The sequence below is a fragment of the Lagopus leucura genome, unplaced genomic scaffold (genome assembly GCF_019238085.1).
Source record: "Lagopus leucura isolate 7727_CA_CO unplaced genomic scaffold, USGS_WTPT01 Super-Scaffold_100009, whole genome shotgun sequence".
Taxonomy (NCBI): Eukaryota; Metazoa; Chordata; class Aves; order Galliformes; family Phasianidae; genus Lagopus; species Lagopus leucura.
In genome coordinates, this window is record NW_024962266.1 from 13,049,872 (window position 1) to 13,068,349 (window position 18,478).

Below are 18,478 nucleotides of genomic sequence, written 5' to 3' on the forward strand. Positions count from 1 at the left end.
AAAAAGATGGTATTTCTCATAGGTCGCTGAATGGGGAATCCAGAAGCTGGGACTTCCTATGTACGCTGACCAGCTGGCTGGTACCTACAGTGGTGGCAACAAGCGCAAGCTCTCCACTGCCATTGCACTGATAGGCTGCCCTCCACTCATCTTGCTTGTAAGTGTCACAGTAATAGAACTCTGTGATGAAAGTATGAAATCTCATAAAACTACATGCTGGAGAGCTACAGGGATGTTTATGATAGTTCTTGCAAGCTCCTTTCTGCCTCTATGTATGTCTACTTCAGTGTAGTCTTCAGTTCTTAAATATTAGGAGTAGACTAGAATGAGTAAGTGTGTTTCGGATGGAACCTAATTTTTATAAGAGAGATTTTCAGTAAGGAAAGGTTTGGTATTAAAATATGTAATTCAGAAAAATCTGAGTTTAAATCCATGATTGGTTTCAGCCTGTCTTTTCTTGTCAAAGTGTACCCAGTCATGTAAATGATGACTCGTTCAGCCTGGAGAAGAGAAGGCTTTGGGGAGACCTCATTGTGACCTTTCACTGCTTAAATGAGCTTAAACAGGAGGGAGAACGAATTTTTGCAAGGTTGGATAGTGACAGGACTAGGGGAATGGTTTTAAAGTAAAAGAGGGGAGAATTAGTTTAGTTGTTAGGAAGAAATCTTTTACTCAGGGGGTGTTGAGGCACTGGTACACGTTACTCAGAGAAGTTCTGGATGCCCCATCCCTGGAGGTGTTAGATAGAATGGGGCTCTGGGCAGCTTTGTCTGGTGTGGCAGAAGTGTTGGAACCAGATGGTCTTTAAGAGTCCTTCCAACACAAGGCATTCTATGCTTCTGTGATCTTACTACATACACCTTGCTGCTTTTTCCAGCAGAACAGAGGAAGATAGCTACCTTTTCACAACCTTTATTATCTTTGAAATGAACTACACAAATTTAGAATAAACTATACAAAAGGTAAAATGTAGTTCTCATCAAGTAATACGAATTATGATAATTGCATTTCTCAAAGGTAATTGTAAATGCAATTGCTACAAAAATTCATCAGAATTCCATTTATTTTTATTTTAGGTTTTGAATCTTTTGGTAACAGGGTTACATTTGATAAAGGCTTACATTTTTGATAGCTAAGACCTTGGACTTTGGTCTGCCTTTGTTATAATGGTCAGTGCAATTCTTTCCCTGTTAGGAAAGGAATAGGCCTCTGTTGGGCCCTATACAGATAGCACTGTATTCTTACCTGACAGATTGCTTGTGTTTGGTTCCTTACTGCTTTGTGCCAAGAAGTGCATTACTACCAATTCACTTATACACTTGTCAGGGTGTGCTTATGCGTTCCCAAGGCACAGATTCCAGTTGGGAAGCAGTGATAAGCTAGAACCCAAATGTGCAAGATTAATTCTAATGATTTCCTTTCTAAATGTTTTCTTTTTTTTTTCTTCTGCTACTCTGAATCTGGCTGTCTTAACATTCACATTGCAGGATGAACCAACTACTGGAATGGACCCTCAGTCCCGGCGCCTCCTGTGGGATTCTATTGTCAGCGTGCTCAGAGATGGACGAGCTGTAGTTCTAACTTCACACAGGTATAGACTTGGAATTCAAATCCCAGAGCAGCTGACATTTGTCTGCTGGTTCTATCTCAAATATCCATTCTCTGTTTTGAAAGTATGGAAGAATGTGAAGCTCTCTGTACTCGTCTGGCCATCATGGTAAAAGGTACCTTCAAGTGTCTGGGCACAATTCAGCAGCTAAAATACAAGTAAGTTGAATATATTATAGTGTTTTTAATGGGTAAACCTAATATGTGTGGCATGAACCATTCTTAATAGAGCAAACCAATCTGAAGAGCTGTTGTGAAATTATCTCTTCGTCCAATTTCCAAATCTGTACATGTTTCACAGGTTTGGAGATGGCTACATTGTCACACTGAAAATCAAGGCTCCTAAGACTGGGCTGCCTCCAGATCCAAGTCGTGCTGAACAGTTCATACGCATAAACTTTCCAGGGAGTTTACAGAGAGAGAAACACTACAACATGCTGCAGTATCAAATTTGCTCCTCTTCTCTGGCTAAGATTTTTCGGTTAATAATCTCCAATAAGGAAAACTTGTATATTGAAGAATATTCTGTCTCTCAAACAACATTAGATCAGGTGAGTAAAAAATAAATCATCCATGAGAAACTCTATTGGGCAATGCAATGACAGTGTAAACAACTGAAGGATCAAACTGCTTACAGTAGAGAATGGTCTTGAACCTCTTTCTCAGACAAAATTCCCAGGCCCCTCATCAAGGAGGGTGGATCAGATAAGAAATCTGTAAATAATTCCCTTCATGAATTAGTTGCTGACTGAAAGCTGCTGTGCCAGCATTTCGCAGGTGCCAGAGTTCACACAAATCTACTCTGTCAGGAGCAGAGGCTAAAGCTTCCTCAGCTGGAAATGATCTAATATTTCTTTCAATTTTATTTTGTATAAGAGATTTGGGTTGTGTTGTCTGAGATGCTGATAGAGATATGGTGGTATCTAGGTAAACGCTTTTTTCTCTCCGTTGCAATTATTATGCAAAAGCAATTAGATACATAGAGCCTGAAAAAAAACTGGGACTCTTGGCAATACCCAGTCAATCTCTGAAGGATATTCACCGCATTGCCTGCTTTCCTGAGTAGCTAATGATTCACATAGATGAAGCTAGCATTGGTGAGGGTGCTAGAGAGACATTTTGGCTGCCTTACAGCTTCCTACTGAACTACTATCCCCTCTTCCTCATCACCACCAAGCTCAATTATATTGCACAAGGCCATGTAAACCATCTCCCACTGAAGACAAAATAGGATCTTAGTTGCAAGTCACTGCATCCAAAGAAAGGAAGTTGCAAGGAAATTTATCAAAATAAAGGAGGAATGAATAGTCCCTGCTGATGCCCTGTGTTTCAGTTCTGAGTACATATTTTTGGATTCTCCTTTCCTTCTCTTCCCTGCAGAGGCCAAGAAGATACAAATGTGTAGAGACATTCTACTAGATAATCTCAGTTGATGATGTTGTCTTCTTTCTTCACGTAGGTTTTTGTGAACTTTGCTAAGCAGCAGGTGGAGGATGAGGAAATTCCTTTGCATCCTCGTGCGGCTGGATCGAACCGAGAAACAAAGGTGTCTCCTGCTTCACAGCAGCAGGCAGTTGCATAGACTATTCCAGCAGTCACTAGCATTTAGTGTGCCATACCAGAGGAGTGAAAAGGTAAAAGAAAGGCTTCCATGCCCAGTATTATTCTGACTTTCTGTAACTTTCTGAGAAGTGTGCTTATAAGTCCCTAGCAATGGCAAACTTCTGCTGCTCTACCAGGAATATTACATACAACACATGCTGAAAGCATCTAAAGAGAATCTGAAAGCATCTAAAGAAAACCAGGTACTTGTTCCAGGAAAAAAAATCTTTCTCTAATGTAAAGTATAAAAGAATAGAAGCTTCATTCCTCCTCGTTGACATGTAAAGAGAATTAAAAAGAGCAAGTCCTTTCCAGCCAGTAGGATTTTCTCGGTTAACTCTTATTTTTCATTCTTGCCATTGGAAACAAACTTGTCTCAACAAGAATGGGAAGAATTCATTCCCATCTCAGATCAAGGCAAGAAGTTTGCTTAATGAAAATGACCTAATACTCACTGATCTTCAAGTTCAGAAAAGGAAGCAGAGTATCAAAGTGGGATTTAAACAAAATAGTACATCTAAACCAGCCAAACAAGACCAAACTTTTCTTCTTTCCTTTGACCTGGACCTCAAGTGGGTGTGAAGTGTGAATAGATTATGATTTCTCTGTGCTCAGAAAGTTTCAGCCTGCTTGTACTCCATGATGGGAAATCATTTGCCATTTAGCTCTTTTCTCTGGTTCACCATTGAACTAATATAAAATAACAGTATTGCAAGCAGATTCACAATTACGTATTGTTTCACTTATCTAAGAAATTATTTCATTTTTTAAAAAGAAGAACTCCAACACGTGCTATACAGAAATAAAAGGTGGGTCATGTATTTTGCTTTTTTAGTTTTTTGTTCAATTTATATAGGTCTTACTTGATGCAAGGACATTCTTCCTTTGTACTTTACAAATAATTATGAAATTGTGGCAACCAGCTGTAATCTTCCTCTTTTGCCATAGTTATTTCAATTGAATTCAAAACATAGTCTAGAATTTATTGTAGATTTCACCCTTACAAACAGTTGCAAAATCTTTCTATACATCCATTATAATAAATAAATTAATCATGAAACAAAACAGTATCTACACATTTTCTTCATATTCTGAAACAGTTTCTTCAAAATATCATTCAGATATATTGCAGTCATAATTTTATATTTTTTTTACTAGATTTGCACAAAACCCGACTAAATCCCACTGAACATCTTGTGAAAAAGAAAACACAGGAAGTTCAGAATGTCTGGATTTTTTTCCCTGGCTCTGAAAATAGGAAGGGAACTACCATTCTGAATGTTAGCAGTACTTTATGTATTCACAAAGTACACTGAAATTATTCAGAGAATTCTGACAAAAAATACAAGGTTAAATGTCCTCTAGGATCTTTTAGAATATGTTAAGGACTTATTATATGAAACAGGCCAAATATCATGGATACGGCATAGATCAGATACTGTGAACCTTATTTGTCAGTATGCAATTTACTAATTAAAAATATTAAAAACAAAACAGGATAAACACCCCTATATATTCACAGGATGGATGTTAAATCCACAAATTCTTCTTTCTTTAGATCCAATTGGCAAATTATAGCTTAGACCCAAAGCAGGTATTTGAGAGACTGCCCTATTCATTATTCCAAGAGCCATTCATTTTCTTTGGTAATGTTGTTTGTCACAAAGTACCTGCCTCCAGGCAGAACACTCTCTTTTTCAAGTCAAAGAAGGCAAAACATGCAACTGTCTTCAGGCCAGCTGGCCATACTGTATGAGTTGAGCTTTCTTGTAGTTGGCTGCTGTGTCCTCATTCCAATGTATTTATGTCACAGTCTTACAGAATGCCACTGCTAAATTTGGAGCTGCTTTTCAGAACAAGCTTATCAGTATCTCTGATGTATCAATCTAAATAGACTAGTGCATGGAAATCTCAGACAGTCAGGTTGCAGTGGAGCTATACGGGCTTTTGGCTACCAGCTCTGCAATGAAGCCTTATTTTTTGAAGGTGCTTCTGAATTGAAGAATTCTTGAATATAAGGAAGTATAGTTTTCAAGTGTATTGTTTCCCTCAGCAGTGGAGAGTTAGCATACACCAGAATCACTTCAATTAATTCAATTATTTGGCAGGAGATTTATGAATAAGAAAAATCCATGAGCTTTTTCTTCTTGAAGTTCCATGCAGTATTGAAACCAAACTTTTCTTACAATAAAAAAGGAATAATTGGCATTCGAACACTTGGATAATCCTTGAATTCTCGTAGGTAGGTATAGTGTTTATCCTTTGCCCAGATTGTCATCTGAATGAAGCAAAGCAAGGTGAACAGCCCCACTAGGAGGAAGAGGAAAAGAAAAGAAAGAAAAAAAAACAAAACAACAAAACACTTAATTGTCAGAGAAGGTACAAACTCTCACTGCTGACAACACTTCAGGAAGAAGTACCAAAACATTGCTCACCTGGAACACATTGAGTCATGATAGTGAAACTGATCCATGTCCCCACCTGTTTTGGCCAAGGAAATTTAAAATATTTCTGATGACAGCATTTGCATTTATGTCTCTATTGATCAAATACAACCTTGTCCTAGTATAGGTAAATAAAAAAGCCAAGGTCAGCCATATCAATTTCTATTGTTAGTAGCTTTTAACCAAAATGTGAACAATGCTTTGTTATCACAAACAAATGCTTTATGTTTGCATTCATAGTTAATATGACAATTGTGTAAGCATTACAACATAGCTTCCTTTCATTTTCCCTACCTAATTCGCATTTGTCATTCATCCATCAATGCTAGAAACAGTAATTTTGTCTAGTCAACTGTATAACCAAAGAAAATGAAGAGTAAGACCTGGCAGGTATTGTCTCATACTGTGGTAGAGCAAAAAGGAGAAGCAGGGGTATCTTCTATTTAACTGTGCACTATTTTCTTGTACACTGCGATATTCCTGGGGCCACATATATTTTAAATCCACAAGATGCCCCAATCTCTTTTCTGCAACTTATCCTCAGTGTCAGTTCCCCTATTCCTCTCTGCAACATTTTCACTGCTTCAAAGTACATCTGCATCTTGTCTAGTGGCTACACTAAAGCTCAGGCTGAACTGTTTCAGAGTTTAACATTCCAAAAGAAATGAAGACATATCCAGGAAAGTTAAAATACTAGCATTTTGTTTCAAAATACGTACCTCATAGGTATAGTTAGGGCAAGATACAAAGAAAAACAGCCATGTGAAAGGATTCTTTGTTGGATACGGGATCTTACGAGTTTTGGACCCTATAGATTAGAAAACAAATCACAAAATGTTTACACTCCTGGGCATATCATCTGCAACAAAGACAAGCCAAACCTGCCTACTCTTCTGTCTTATCACTGTCAGAGGGACAAGCAGGATGGCGAAAACAAGATGTTCTCTGGACCCCCATGAAGGAACAGGGTTAACTGTGAGGAAATGCTCTGGGCATTAGAAAGACATTTACATAATCCTTTGGGTTGCAGTCACACCCATAAAATTGCCTCAAGTATGTTTTATGTTAGAAGTTAAAGGTGTTCTCCAGTTGTCAGAGGATTGGATTTTAGTAGTCGCAGTTGTTATCCATTGTTCAGTTAGTGAGCAAGGAGCTTTAGACTGCATAAAGATCTTTTGCTCCTCTGTAGAAGTCAGTTAAGTAACTTTCCCCTTGCACACTGAAGCATAACTTATACCACCATTACAATTTCCCTCTGCACTACCAGTGTAAATAATACAGCTGGTCACCTCAGCATAATCTGGCTGTAACCAAGAAAAATTACAGTGAGATAAGTGTTTTTTTGGCAGTCTCTTTTTGGATTTCTTGCACTGTCTGATCTCCCTTAGTATCCAATCTTTATAGTGCAGAACATCCTGATTTTCCAGCACAATCAGAAGAGTAGGTATCAGCACCCTACGGGATCAGTCAGTTCTTTCGTAAGGCAGAATAATTGTGCAAGTACTGAACAGCTGCACAGAAGGAAAAAAGTATGCAATTTTTACCATCTCTCCGGAGGTCGCTAAGTGCAACATGAATGGAAAAATTTCCAGCTTCACATAGCTGCAAGAAAAGGTATGACAGTTAAAAACATTCTTCTCTTCTACACACTCCTCTTTCTTTTGTTATTTCCAGGGGAACTTAAAAACAACATAAAATAAGTTAGTCTGTTGCAAACACGATGAAAAATGGGAGTTAATGTGTTGCAAATTGCCAGGATACTATGCTATGTTACACATGAGATTTACCAACAAATGTAGACTCACTATCCAAAAGATAATTTACTTCTCATGCAGTCTCTATGAGATCTAAAGGCAATAAACCAAATAAAAGCAAATCCAGGAACTACTTGCTTTGTCTTTTGGCTAGTCTCTTTAAAAACACCAGAAAACTTCATTTGGATAGTTTTGGTTTCTCAGAAGTCATCAAAATCCCAAGGATTGGACTCAAAGGAAGTTTTCTTCTCTGGAGTATAATCAATCTGAATCATGAAATGTAATTGACCCAGCTTTCTCCACTGGTTTTAAATAATGCTTCCCCAATCAACTATGTGGAAAGGGTATTGGAATAACCCATTTACGTAATTATGCATCGTATCTTCAGTATCTGCACTGCATATCTATTAAAACTAACAGCTGGTGGTCAGACCTGAGTGCTATTGCAAACTGTATATATTCGTGTAGTCTCTTTATAAAATGGGACTAGTTTACTACCTCACAGAAATTTCATACTGGGAAGATGCTTTGAGAGCCTCTGGTAACTGAGCATTGGTTTCTCAAAGCAGGTGAACAGCTGATGTTTTAAATGAATTAGGCATAAGTGGGAAAAATGGGTACATCTTTGTTGGCTACACTATGCAACTGTGGAAATGTTCCTAGGAACTGTGAGGATGATCAGACAGTGTCTTAAGAACTTTGTTTCATAAAAAAATCCTTACAAGGCTTAAAATGCCCCTGCAACACCTACTTCCCCTTGCTCCATCTGCTGCAAGTGGTTGCATCTAAAGGAACATCTTCCCTTAGAAGTAAGCAATGTACTGCTTTAGTTGGCCAGTTTTCTAAATTTTATGACCTGTTCTGATTCTTAACACTCAATAAATATTTCACAAGACAAACTCAGTGGCTTTAAACACTGTCACAGACTGATCATGCCAGGATTCTTTTAGTGACTGGAGATATCCCAACAGATCAATAACCCATTCTAGTCTTAGAATAGATACTTAATCAGAATCTTCCTTTGTGTACAAGATCATATTAAAAATGTGACAGATGCGTCTACTCTACATGCAGGTGGGCAGCTATAGTTTGTCCCAAGTATTCTAGCTTAAAGTATCTGCTTATCCTACCCATTCTTCCACTTATGCAACATAATAAATAAACCAGCAAGTTTTAGAATTTTATAAAAAGAGCAATAGACCTACCAGAAACATGATCACAGCAAAATTAATCTGTTTTTTCCCATAAGCTATAAAACAAAATGTTTACATGTGATTAGCTATAAAATACAACCAGTGAAGGACTTAAATCATACTGAGAGCTGTAATGCTACTTACAAGGAGGAGTGTAAAGAGGATGATTGATGTAATAAGCAAGCCAAGCTGCAAATCCCCAGTAATATAAACAGTTCTGAAAAACAGGTAATTTTTCTTTGTTTTAGTATCATCTTGGAAAGAATTCACTGTGAGGACCACAGATAATATTATCAATTGGGCTGATCCTCCAAGTTGCTGATAATACAACAAGAAGTGATGATACTGGGTGTGGTAAGGCAGGAGCAAACAGGAAATGAGCTCATAGGGTAAGATTTCCTCAAATATTCTTGGAGCTGTTAAGTTTATAAATGATTTTAGAAAGTATTAATCTACTTTTGGAAACAGATTTCTTTGTCTCACAAGCCATCCAAAGATGGTGTGCCATGTAGACTTTATGTTAAAGGGAGACTTGTTTTGTTAACCCTTGAGACTCATAAAACCTTATTTTGGCAATGTGCTCTCTTCCCTGCTTATTTCTTTGTATTGTCCAATTCCTTGACATTTTTCTTCTCCTTTGTCCCATCGAGGCTTTTCTCCTTCAGTGTTTTAACTTTTCTTTCCTTAAATCATCACGCGTGACTTTTCCTTCTGCCCCTTTTACTGTGGTATCTTTACTTTGTTCCTTTTGGTGCTGTTCTTGGCTTTCTGTGATCCAGCTTCCATAGAGCTCTCACTTCATTGATTCGTTCCTGACCAATTCCAGAGCTTATTCAGCAGCTTTATCCATTAAAAAAAAAAACCAAAAACCCTTATTGAAAACTGCCTTCTCTACCTGTTGTTTAGTTTTCCTAGTCTTCCTCCTGTGGCTCTTCTTATGATACTCACTCTTTCTCTAGTATCTTCATGACAGATTATCTTTTTCTTCTTCCTATATTTGTTGGTAGGAGGAAAGGCCTTTCTTGTCCTATTCCTCCTTTTTCTCTATGCTTTCAACTAAAGGTGCCGTTCTTGACAACTCATAAATTTGCCTCCTGTTGGTTGAGATTTGTTTTCCTTTATCAAACCCATTTCTCCATTTTTCATGCTTTAGGTGTGTTTGATTATTACCTAGACATCTATGAAAGCAAAATTGGGCCCTTTATTTTTCTTCCCCAGTTTATATTCTTCTCTCATGAGTAGAACTATGATCCCCTCGCTCTGCTGATGCTTTTTCCTTAGCCTTTCAATAGGTTCACATACCTTAGACATTTCTAGATCTTCTTTTTCCTTCACAGCTTTCCATTCCTGCTCACATAGACAAATTCTTACCAAGGCTGCAGTCTTTCATGTCCTGACCGTTTAAACTCTTTTTTTTTTGGCTTTGAATTTTGCAGTCTATCGATCTTGTAAATAGTAGAACTGCATTTCTAGGAATAATACCCCCAAAAGTGGTCACCTCAGCGTCTGCAACCCACACTGAGTGCAAAGTGACAGTGTGTTTTTCTGAAAATGCTAGTGATGGGCAACCCCGCTCCCTATCCCCATCAGACATTCTGTTACAAACCAGTTTCTTTCCAAAATTAAGTGAACCACTGAAGTGACCAGTGACCTCAGACAAAATGGAGACCCCTTAGGATTTGTAGTTACAAATTACAAACTAATTACTTCTTGATCTGGGATTATGTATTAATAAATAACTAATGAGAAAGAGCAAACTATTAACTAATGATTACAGATCAGGTGGGACAAGAAGGGAGAGACTAAGTAGCTTCCCTGCCATTACCTCCTCTTTTTTTTTATCCAGGAAAAGGAGTGGAGCTGGAGAACAGACTCCAGTGAGGATCAGTCTAGTCAGTGTCCTATCCATAAATTACTGCTTCCGTCCTAATGCTAATTTCATGTGACATCATCCTCAGTGTATTAGCTGCTGTACAAAGTTAGGTGAAAGCACTTTCCTGTAATCTTGGAATGGCAATTTATGAAAAATCTCCCTATAACTTCGGGCTTGGCACAAGATGGGTCATATGGCAATGGATTTTTTGTAAAGTATAATTAAGTGAGTGATCATGGCTCAACTCCCAGAAATACATGCTGTAATTAAACTGAACAAATACTAGTCATCCAAAGAACACGATTTACCACAAGAATTAAAAGTTATATCTCAATTATAACAAAAAGAGCTTTAAAGATGAGTGGAATCTGCCACCCTTAGCACTAACACTGCATGTGGTAAGATGTCACTAGAAGCCTTACTGCTCATACAAAAGTCTCCAGTGAGATTCAGATAGGAACAGCATGGTACGTGCAGACTTAATCAATTGATTAGAAAGAAGGGAATTTTTTCTGTGCATCTTTTTTATTCCAGGTAAATAAAAAACCATCAGGTCCAGATATTGCTAAGATCCCATAAATAAACTATTCTTAAGTTTTAAAACTTCCAGTTAGGAATTCTGTTTTTTCTCCTCCAATTTATCATTATTCCTATAGTGATCAAAACTATTTCTTATTATCTTGCCTATGTTTACTCATAGCCAGTGTGTACCCTTTTGTTTGTCTCTTTATATTGTCTCCTGGTTTAAATGGAATTTCTTTAGCTCTAGCATATTCTTTCCTCCAGATATGATCAAAGGAAGCAATAATAGTCTTTTTACCCTTTTTTAACCTTTGAGGAATTCCACTGCTCAACTACTATTGAAGGTCTGACTGAACCTCTTCTGGCACAACCACTATCATCTTCCCTTTAGTTAGTTCCTTTATCACCACACATTTTTTGTATTATTCCCTATTTTACTGAGACATTTGCTAAATGCAAGTAAGGCAGGTATTCTATCTTGACATTGCCTAGAAAGTCATCTTAGAATTATACTGTGGAAGTGTAGCATGAACCGCTTGTGTGGTGAGCCCTTGCTGCATTTTACTGCATCATTCATTTCATTTGACAAACAAAGGATGAAAATCACAAATCATATCAATTCTTGTCTCAGGTCTCTGCTTATTGAAACTGAAGTGTCTCCTTTTAAACATAGCATTCTGTTTTGCTTTGGAAATAAGCATTTGCTTTGTGGGTGATTATACACTTAAAGTAAGAAGCTTTGGCTACCATCTGTGTGCGAGAGAAAGAAGGGAAGAGGATGTGATTTTTTTTTTTTTTTTTGACTGATGGAATTCTGAAGTAATACCATCAAAGTCAAGGAAATTATAGAAGTAAATCAAATCCAGGCAATGTTAAGCAGGGAGAAGAACTGTGAGCAACTTTACAGATGAAAGAAAGTACCACCAACCTGAAAAGGAGGAAAAGTAAATGTGATCAGAATGACTGGATACAAACGACATTTTGTTTGGTCTGAAGAGGATTCTTTCTGGGATCCACTGGCTCAACTTTCTCATTCCATGTAGAAAGCATGAAGTTATTGCCAGAATTACCAGAGCCACTGCAAAGCTCTAAGTTAGCCATGATGTAAAGTTTAAACAGCCTGGAGTATCACTGCCATAATTCAGAGTCCAAGGGATTGTCTGAATACAAAATACTAACTACTGAAATGGTGATGCTATAGTATGCGCTTTTGTTCTCCTGAGTATAAAGAGTACGTTTGAATAGCAGTTCATACTCTGTTGCTAACATTTTTGAAAAACCACAGCCCATGCATAAGCGTGCAGCTCTGTAGAATACTAAGAAATAGGGGATCTGTGTCTTGATGGCTGCCTTATGCCACAGCAGCACTGACAACATCAGGGGGTGCTCCTGAGTGAGAAGAAAACGCAGGACAACCAGGCTACTTTGCAGTGGAACAACAAAAGGTAAATTAATAGTTGCTTATCGACAAAGGTAGTATTAGGTGGGAAGAAGTATTATGACTTTTAAAAATGGTTTTAAAGCAACAAACTTCTCAGCGTTGTACCTATCTGTACCACCTTAAATGTCAACTTTGTTACTAAAGTCTTCACACCCAGAGAGCTAGCTGAGTACAACAAAAGGATTGCTGAAAGTTTCAAATTAGAAAAGAGCAATGAGAAAACTATAATGTGAATAACTGTACAGCAACATGTGGGTTATACAAAGTGGCATTAAGAAATCTTCTGAAGGAACTACAGATTCATGGGTAGGATTTGTTGCACGTTACTAAAAAAGCCACATCCAAAAAAATCTGTGCTGCAGAGGCAGAGAATAGGTTGGCTAGGTTGGATTTGTAAGGGGCTACGGATAGATTCTGTCACAATTTACCTTCACAATATTCCTCAGTGGCATAGTCCCATGGGAGAACCGATGAACAAATATTGTTTCAATCAACCTTTTGATGTAGTGGAAAGAATGGCAGATACATGCCAAGCTAGAAACAGCAAGACAAAAGCATTTAAGAGTGCTTAAAAAAACGTGTGGCAAGACATTTGGAATAAGACTACAATGCTAACAAGAAATACAGCTCAAGCCTGCAACGGACTTACTTAACTACTGGATGTGGGCTTGATGTAAACCTCTCATCCAGTCCATACACAAAAGGCATGCGGAAATAAAACAGAAAATAGATGAACAATGGACCTGTATATTCTATCAAAAATACCTGCAAAAAGAGAGAAAATAATTAGACAGCTGAATTAGATGGTGGTTCTGCTTTGGTTTCTTTGTAATAAGTGATGCAGTGGGATAAATACTTCCACTGACCCAAAATGGCATTTAGAGATGCATGGGGAGAATAGCAGCTGTGAAATCAGTAGACATGCACATAAATGTTTTGCAATGCATTTGCCTCAACTGCATACAAACAGCCATTGCCAGTGCAGCTGACACAGCATGGATATGAAAAGGTAATCATGGTAGCCCAGAGATGGTGATAAATGGGCATGCAGGTTACATTTATGCAGCTCTCACCCTCCTCTTGCCCTCAAAACCTACTTTTTTTTTTTTTTTTTTTTAAACTTATTTTGGGTTAAAATGAAATTAGGTGAAGAATTTATTTTGAAAGATATGTGCTTTATTTCTAATTCATGAATTTCATTTAAACTAGAAACACAATTTGCAAGTGTTCAGATGACCCCATGTGTATGAACAGTTAGCACAGCAGATATTCCAGAAAACAATTCATTCTATGCTCAAAAAATCTTTCATTTGGAAAAATAAAACAAACACCACCAAGAATAAAGTAACAACTAGAGGAAATTAAATAAGCTATTATCTAACTTAATTTCATTCCAGATAGGAGTGTATTTCTCATGAGCATCACTTTATATTGTCACTAAGTATTTGGACTAAGTATTAACAGTTGAATTTTCAACTTTTCTGAGTGAGGAAGGTAGTTCACCTCATTTTTAGAGAGAAAAAGGAAAACTGAAGGAAAGCACAAAATGCATCACTTCTCTCATGTGTTTAGTTATTTTTACTGGAAGAACAGTTGTTTTTGTATCAACTTCTGTAACAGAATCAGCATTTTCTGTGGCAGAGGTATTAAAAAGGCAAAAAATGCGTTGTTAATTTTATTTTTATCAAAGCATTTCTTGGCTTACATCTGACTGAAGTAGGTTGAAGGAGAGAGAGAGAAAAGGGTAAAAGAAGAATAATGGATTGGAAGAAGTCTGGTGTGTGATATTTTGGTGTATATTCAAGTACATGTGTCTTGGAGTCTACACTGTCATTAGTTTTCAATTCTTACTGACTCATGGTTTGTGCATCAGCTGCCTTACTTATCAGCATAGCATCCAAAGAATTGATCTAAAGATTCAGACTTGTAGGGGTTTTTTTGTTTTTTTTTGCCTCCTGTGAATCTACCTATTTGTCACTGACACAGTATTTTGTTAATTTTTCATAGATAAGAAATAGTAAATGTGTCTTTAAATTACTGGGTACCTTTTCCCTTCGTGCTGTGCTCTTTTGTTAGAAGTAGTGCTAATACGTGCACTATGGACTTTCTGAAGAACCTTCAAAAGTCATTGATCACCTCATTGCATAAACATGAATGCAGTGTCACCTGCTGAGTGAGTTGTGATGGGACCTGTCTTTGAGCTGAGAGAGTAAACATGAGATCTTCGTGGATTACAGAAATGATCAGCTGTCATTAGCCTGGCATTAGCATCCTGGGACACAGCCATATACAACTAACTAATTTTACTTTCATGCATTTTCCTGCTGAAGTCAGCTCCATTACTGACAGGTAAGTTTCTCAGATGCCTCTTTGCAGGACAACCTTGGAGTATAATCTTTATCTCTGTCAGGAGGGTTGCACAGGAATTTAGATACTTAGTTCCTAGTGATCAGACATCTAAATCCATTTGAGAACCTGCACCTTATTTCAGCACGGCCAAACTAACCCAGTAGCAAGTTTTCCTCTGCTGCCCTTCTAGGGAACTAGACATTCAAAATGTTTTCTTGCTGCTTTCCCTGGATAAAATGAACTGAAGCAATGAGGGTTCATTGCCTGCATCCACTGTCAGAGCAGGCATCATGCAGAAATACTGGAGTGAGACAAAAAGTGATGTAAAGATTAATTATGGAAGAACAGCCATTAAATTGGCTCAGATTTGAAGCATAGCTCACCGTAGTCCATCCTATCTGTGGCCCTAAATCTTTAAAGTATAAAGTAGCAGTTGTGCCAACAGGGAGGTGCTGCAGGATTTCCTCATTCCTCAGGGACTTTCCTTCTGAGAAGGAAAGAGGTAATTACATCTCAGTGAAATTCAAATCAACTACGCTAGCAAACTAGCTTCATATTGTGCTTTTAAAAGACTAAGATTCTTTGACCTGGCATAGGTGTATTGGAATCAAAGTTTAAAAAAATATTAAGAAAGTTTACACTTAGCTTTGAATTATCCCTGGGATCACATGTAAATCTAGGTCCTCTATTCACACCAAGACAGAAGAATTGCCAGTCCTATCTGTCTGCCTAGTCTGGTAGACTTGCTTCATCACTGCTACAGCAGAATTTGCTGATGGGAAACTGCCCTTTAGTATAGTTCACTGACTTGGTCAGCTTCACCTCCGTCTCTCTCTTGCCCGCTTCTCATTGCTCATCAGCAGACACCCAGATGGGATAAGCTGTAAAGGGAAGGCCCTCCTACAGAGGTTTTATTACCAGTTTTTTGTTTGTTTGTTTGTTTTCCAAACAATCAGCCAAGAGATGATTCCACAGGAACTAAGCTGGTGCGCAAGTTTTTTAATACCTGGATTTAGAGGAATCTGAAAACGTAGATCTTTTAAGAAGGAAATAAGGCACTTATATACCTGTTTTCCATGGATAGATTCTACATGATCAACTAATCATCACCAGCATAACTTTAAAGGGAATATATAAATCAAATTAAGCTCAATAGAAGCAGAAGAACAAAGTGATAGATTTTATACTAAATGCTAAGATGATTTAATGTAATTTGTCAATTAAACTATCTTTTGTGCACCCAGGCCATGTACTATGAGGCTTCCAGCAGTGATACCTGCAACTCCATTAAACCAGTCAACCACCTGTCATCAAGATTTGTCAGAACATTCATGGCAATATGTTTTGTGTTTACTTACTTCAAAGGAATTTCAATTCCTGGCTAAGAGCAGAGAGGATAATATGAATTAATATCTGCAACTCCTTAGTGCTCCCAGTTCAGCGTCACTATGGGGATCGTTTCACTGAAGCTAAGGGAAATTACTGTCTAGAATCTGTGCTACGTGTCTTGAAAACAAATGTTCTCAGTAGTTATAAAATGCATTGGAGCAATATGCAGGTTCCTGAGTTAATTACCAAGTGGATGGATGGAACTCTTTTCAATACTTTGAAAGAACTGAATTTGTTTTGGAGCCTCTTCAGCCTTCACAGTACTAAGTAACATAGCTTGAAACTCATTTTTAAGAGCTAATGCCCATTCAAAGTACACCTTTCACGTGAGGCCACTGCTCAGAGCTTTATTACTCTAGTCTTCACAGGTACTTACTTGGATCAAGTTTTATTGACTGTCTTGCTGGATACCACTGGGGATCTGTAAAACCATGAAGAATTTTGTGATATACAATGTTTCTTTTAAATTATCCACTGTTACAATGAATGAAACACAACACAGATTTATTTGAAGATATTTAGGAAGGTGTATCAGGTTAATATAAAAATTGTATTGAAATCTCACTATGATCACATTCATGTGCAGATTACCTCACATTATCATAAAATCACAGAATGGCCTGTGTTGGAAGAGGCTGTAAAGATCATCTAGTTCCAGCCTCTAATGTGCGTCTGCATCACGTTTCACCTTATATAATTTTTTCTTATTTATATACTGGATATTCTGATGCAATACAAACTGTTGCAAAAGTTATACTCACATAATTTATGGAACATTGATCTTATCTCCCTAATTGTAGCATTTGGTTCCACCTAGGCAAAAAAGAACATATTTATATATATGTATGTATATACGTATATAAGATACATATTTTTAAAGACAGCTGTTAGGATTGGTATGAATGATTCAAAACACTTCTTACAGGAAAAGTGGAGGACCTGATCTGTGACATCTGTTTCAGAGGCAGCTACTGTGGCAGTACTCAGTGTTACTACAGCAGCAGTGACAGTTTGATGGCTTCTAAATGAGTAAGGGACAACTGGCACCATCTTAGAGAAGCAAGTGAAATTGTGCTCTTTGCACAAGAGGTATGAGTATGAAGCATATGAAGCATGAACAGTTATTGTCTCCTTAATGCCAAAGAAGGGCTATCAAAATACTTTTCACAAACATTAACTTTGCTTTAAAAAGAGCTAGCAATTTGTAAATAGTCACCTAATGTTTTGAGCAGGTTTTTATTTTACCTTATCTAAGAAGCATAATTGTTCCTTTGTCTTCCAGTCAAGGATTTCCACCTGATAGGACACAAAACAATAATCATTAATTACTGACTGCATAATATCTAAACTCCTAGTTGACTCTCAAATTCACAATCACTATTCAGAATGAGATACCATTTTTCTATGATCTACATGTGAGAAGCAATTCTAATGTGCTCAAGAGACAGCTTTAATCAGAGACAGGATCTCAACTCAATTTGTGACAAAAGTAACACTTGACAAATAAGTTGTCTTCATGGATAAATTCAGAAGCAGTAGTAGCTAATTTACTGACCAAAAGATGCATATTCAGGGATGTTCTCTTAAACTAAAACAAAAAGAGCAAATAAAGAGAAGTTTCACACAAATCATTAAGGAACAAATTTGTCTTCAGAATTGTTCTGATTTGTAAAATTAGACAATTCGAGAAGAAATGTAAATGTGCACTACATGCATGTAAGCAAATATTTTGAATATGTATAGAATGAAGATTCCCGTGCATTGTTCCCGGAATTTGTTAATTGTGAAGAGAGTAAAAAACCTCAACAGACATAATGAAGAATTGCAGCTAAAAATGGAGACTTCACACATCATCGTGATACATGCAGCATTGTATGTGATATTATGTTATTCTTGCCTCTCAGATCACCTGTATTACAAACTGCATATCAGCATTTTATATTCCAAGCAGCTGAGACAAGGATAGAGTAGACTGTTTTGATGATCAAATGACATTTTGGCAAAAGATTTTAGGAGTCCAGTTACAGCAGGCTCTTACAATACACTGGTTGTGTTTTAATTCCATTTGTTTCCATCAAACACTTAGCTGTACCACAGGGTCCATTACTAAGATTGAAGGATCAAAGCTTATCTGTCACACTAAATGACTGTGGCTATCATTACTCAGTTTGGGTTTTGCTCTTTGGTTTTGTTTATTTTTATAATGTCTACCATTAATTACGTTTGGTATTAACTGACCAAGAGGACAGATTAACAGTAGACTTTAAGTATGACTCCTGGCTAAAAATAGGAGTCACAGTCCA

General features: G+C 37.3%; 2 protein-coding genes across 6 annotated transcripts in view; one reads left to right on the forward strand and one right to left on the reverse strand.

Moving 5' to 3' along the window:
- Window positions 1–4,261, forward strand: part of ABCA4 (ATP binding cassette subfamily A member 4) — a 67,213-nt gene extending 62,952 nt beyond the window's left edge. The window contains exons 45-49 of the mRNA XM_042873661.1: window positions 23–157; window positions 1,488–1,591; window positions 1,675–1,767; window positions 1,910–2,159; window positions 3,068–4,261. Of these exons, the coding sequence (XP_042729595.1) occupies window positions 23–157; window positions 1,488–1,591; window positions 1,675–1,767; window positions 1,910–2,159; window positions 3,068–3,190 (705 nt within the window). The 3' untranslated portion in view covers window positions 3,191–4,261. The remainder of the gene's footprint in view (window positions 1–22; window positions 158–1,487; window positions 1,592–1,674; window positions 1,768–1,909; window positions 2,160–3,067) is intronic.
- The window catches only part of TECR (trans-2,3-enoyl-CoA reductase), a 31,374-nt gene that overhangs the window by 4,795 nt on the left and 8,101 nt on the right, over window positions 1–18,478 (reverse strand). Inside the window, exons 2-13 of one of the 5 annotated variants that reach the window (XM_042873659.1) lie at window positions 17,421–17,471; window positions 16,937–16,988; window positions 16,552–16,596; window positions 15,170–15,270; window positions 13,087–13,202; window positions 12,866–12,971; window positions 8,746–8,818; window positions 8,614–8,657; window positions 7,199–7,256; window positions 6,374–6,462; window positions 5,646–5,691; window positions 4,006–5,520 (exon numbers count right to left, since the gene is read on the reverse strand). In XM_042873659.1, the coding sequence (XP_042729593.1) occupies window positions 5,393–5,520; window positions 5,646–5,691; window positions 6,374–6,462; window positions 7,199–7,256; window positions 8,614–8,657; window positions 8,746–8,818; window positions 12,866–12,971; window positions 13,087–13,202; window positions 15,170–15,270; window positions 16,552–16,596; window positions 16,937–16,988; window positions 17,421–17,471 (909 nt within the window). In that variant the 3' untranslated portion in view covers window positions 4,006–5,392. Of the gene's footprint in view, window positions 1–4,005; window positions 5,521–5,645; window positions 5,773–6,373; window positions 6,463–7,198; window positions 7,257–8,613; window positions 8,658–8,745; window positions 8,819–12,865; window positions 12,972–13,086; window positions 13,203–15,169; window positions 15,274–16,551; window positions 16,597–16,936; window positions 16,989–17,420; window positions 17,472–18,478 lie in introns of those variants that run through there. The other 4 variants (XM_042873658.1, XR_006179388.1, XR_006179387.1 and 1 more) reach the window with 4 other exon arrangements.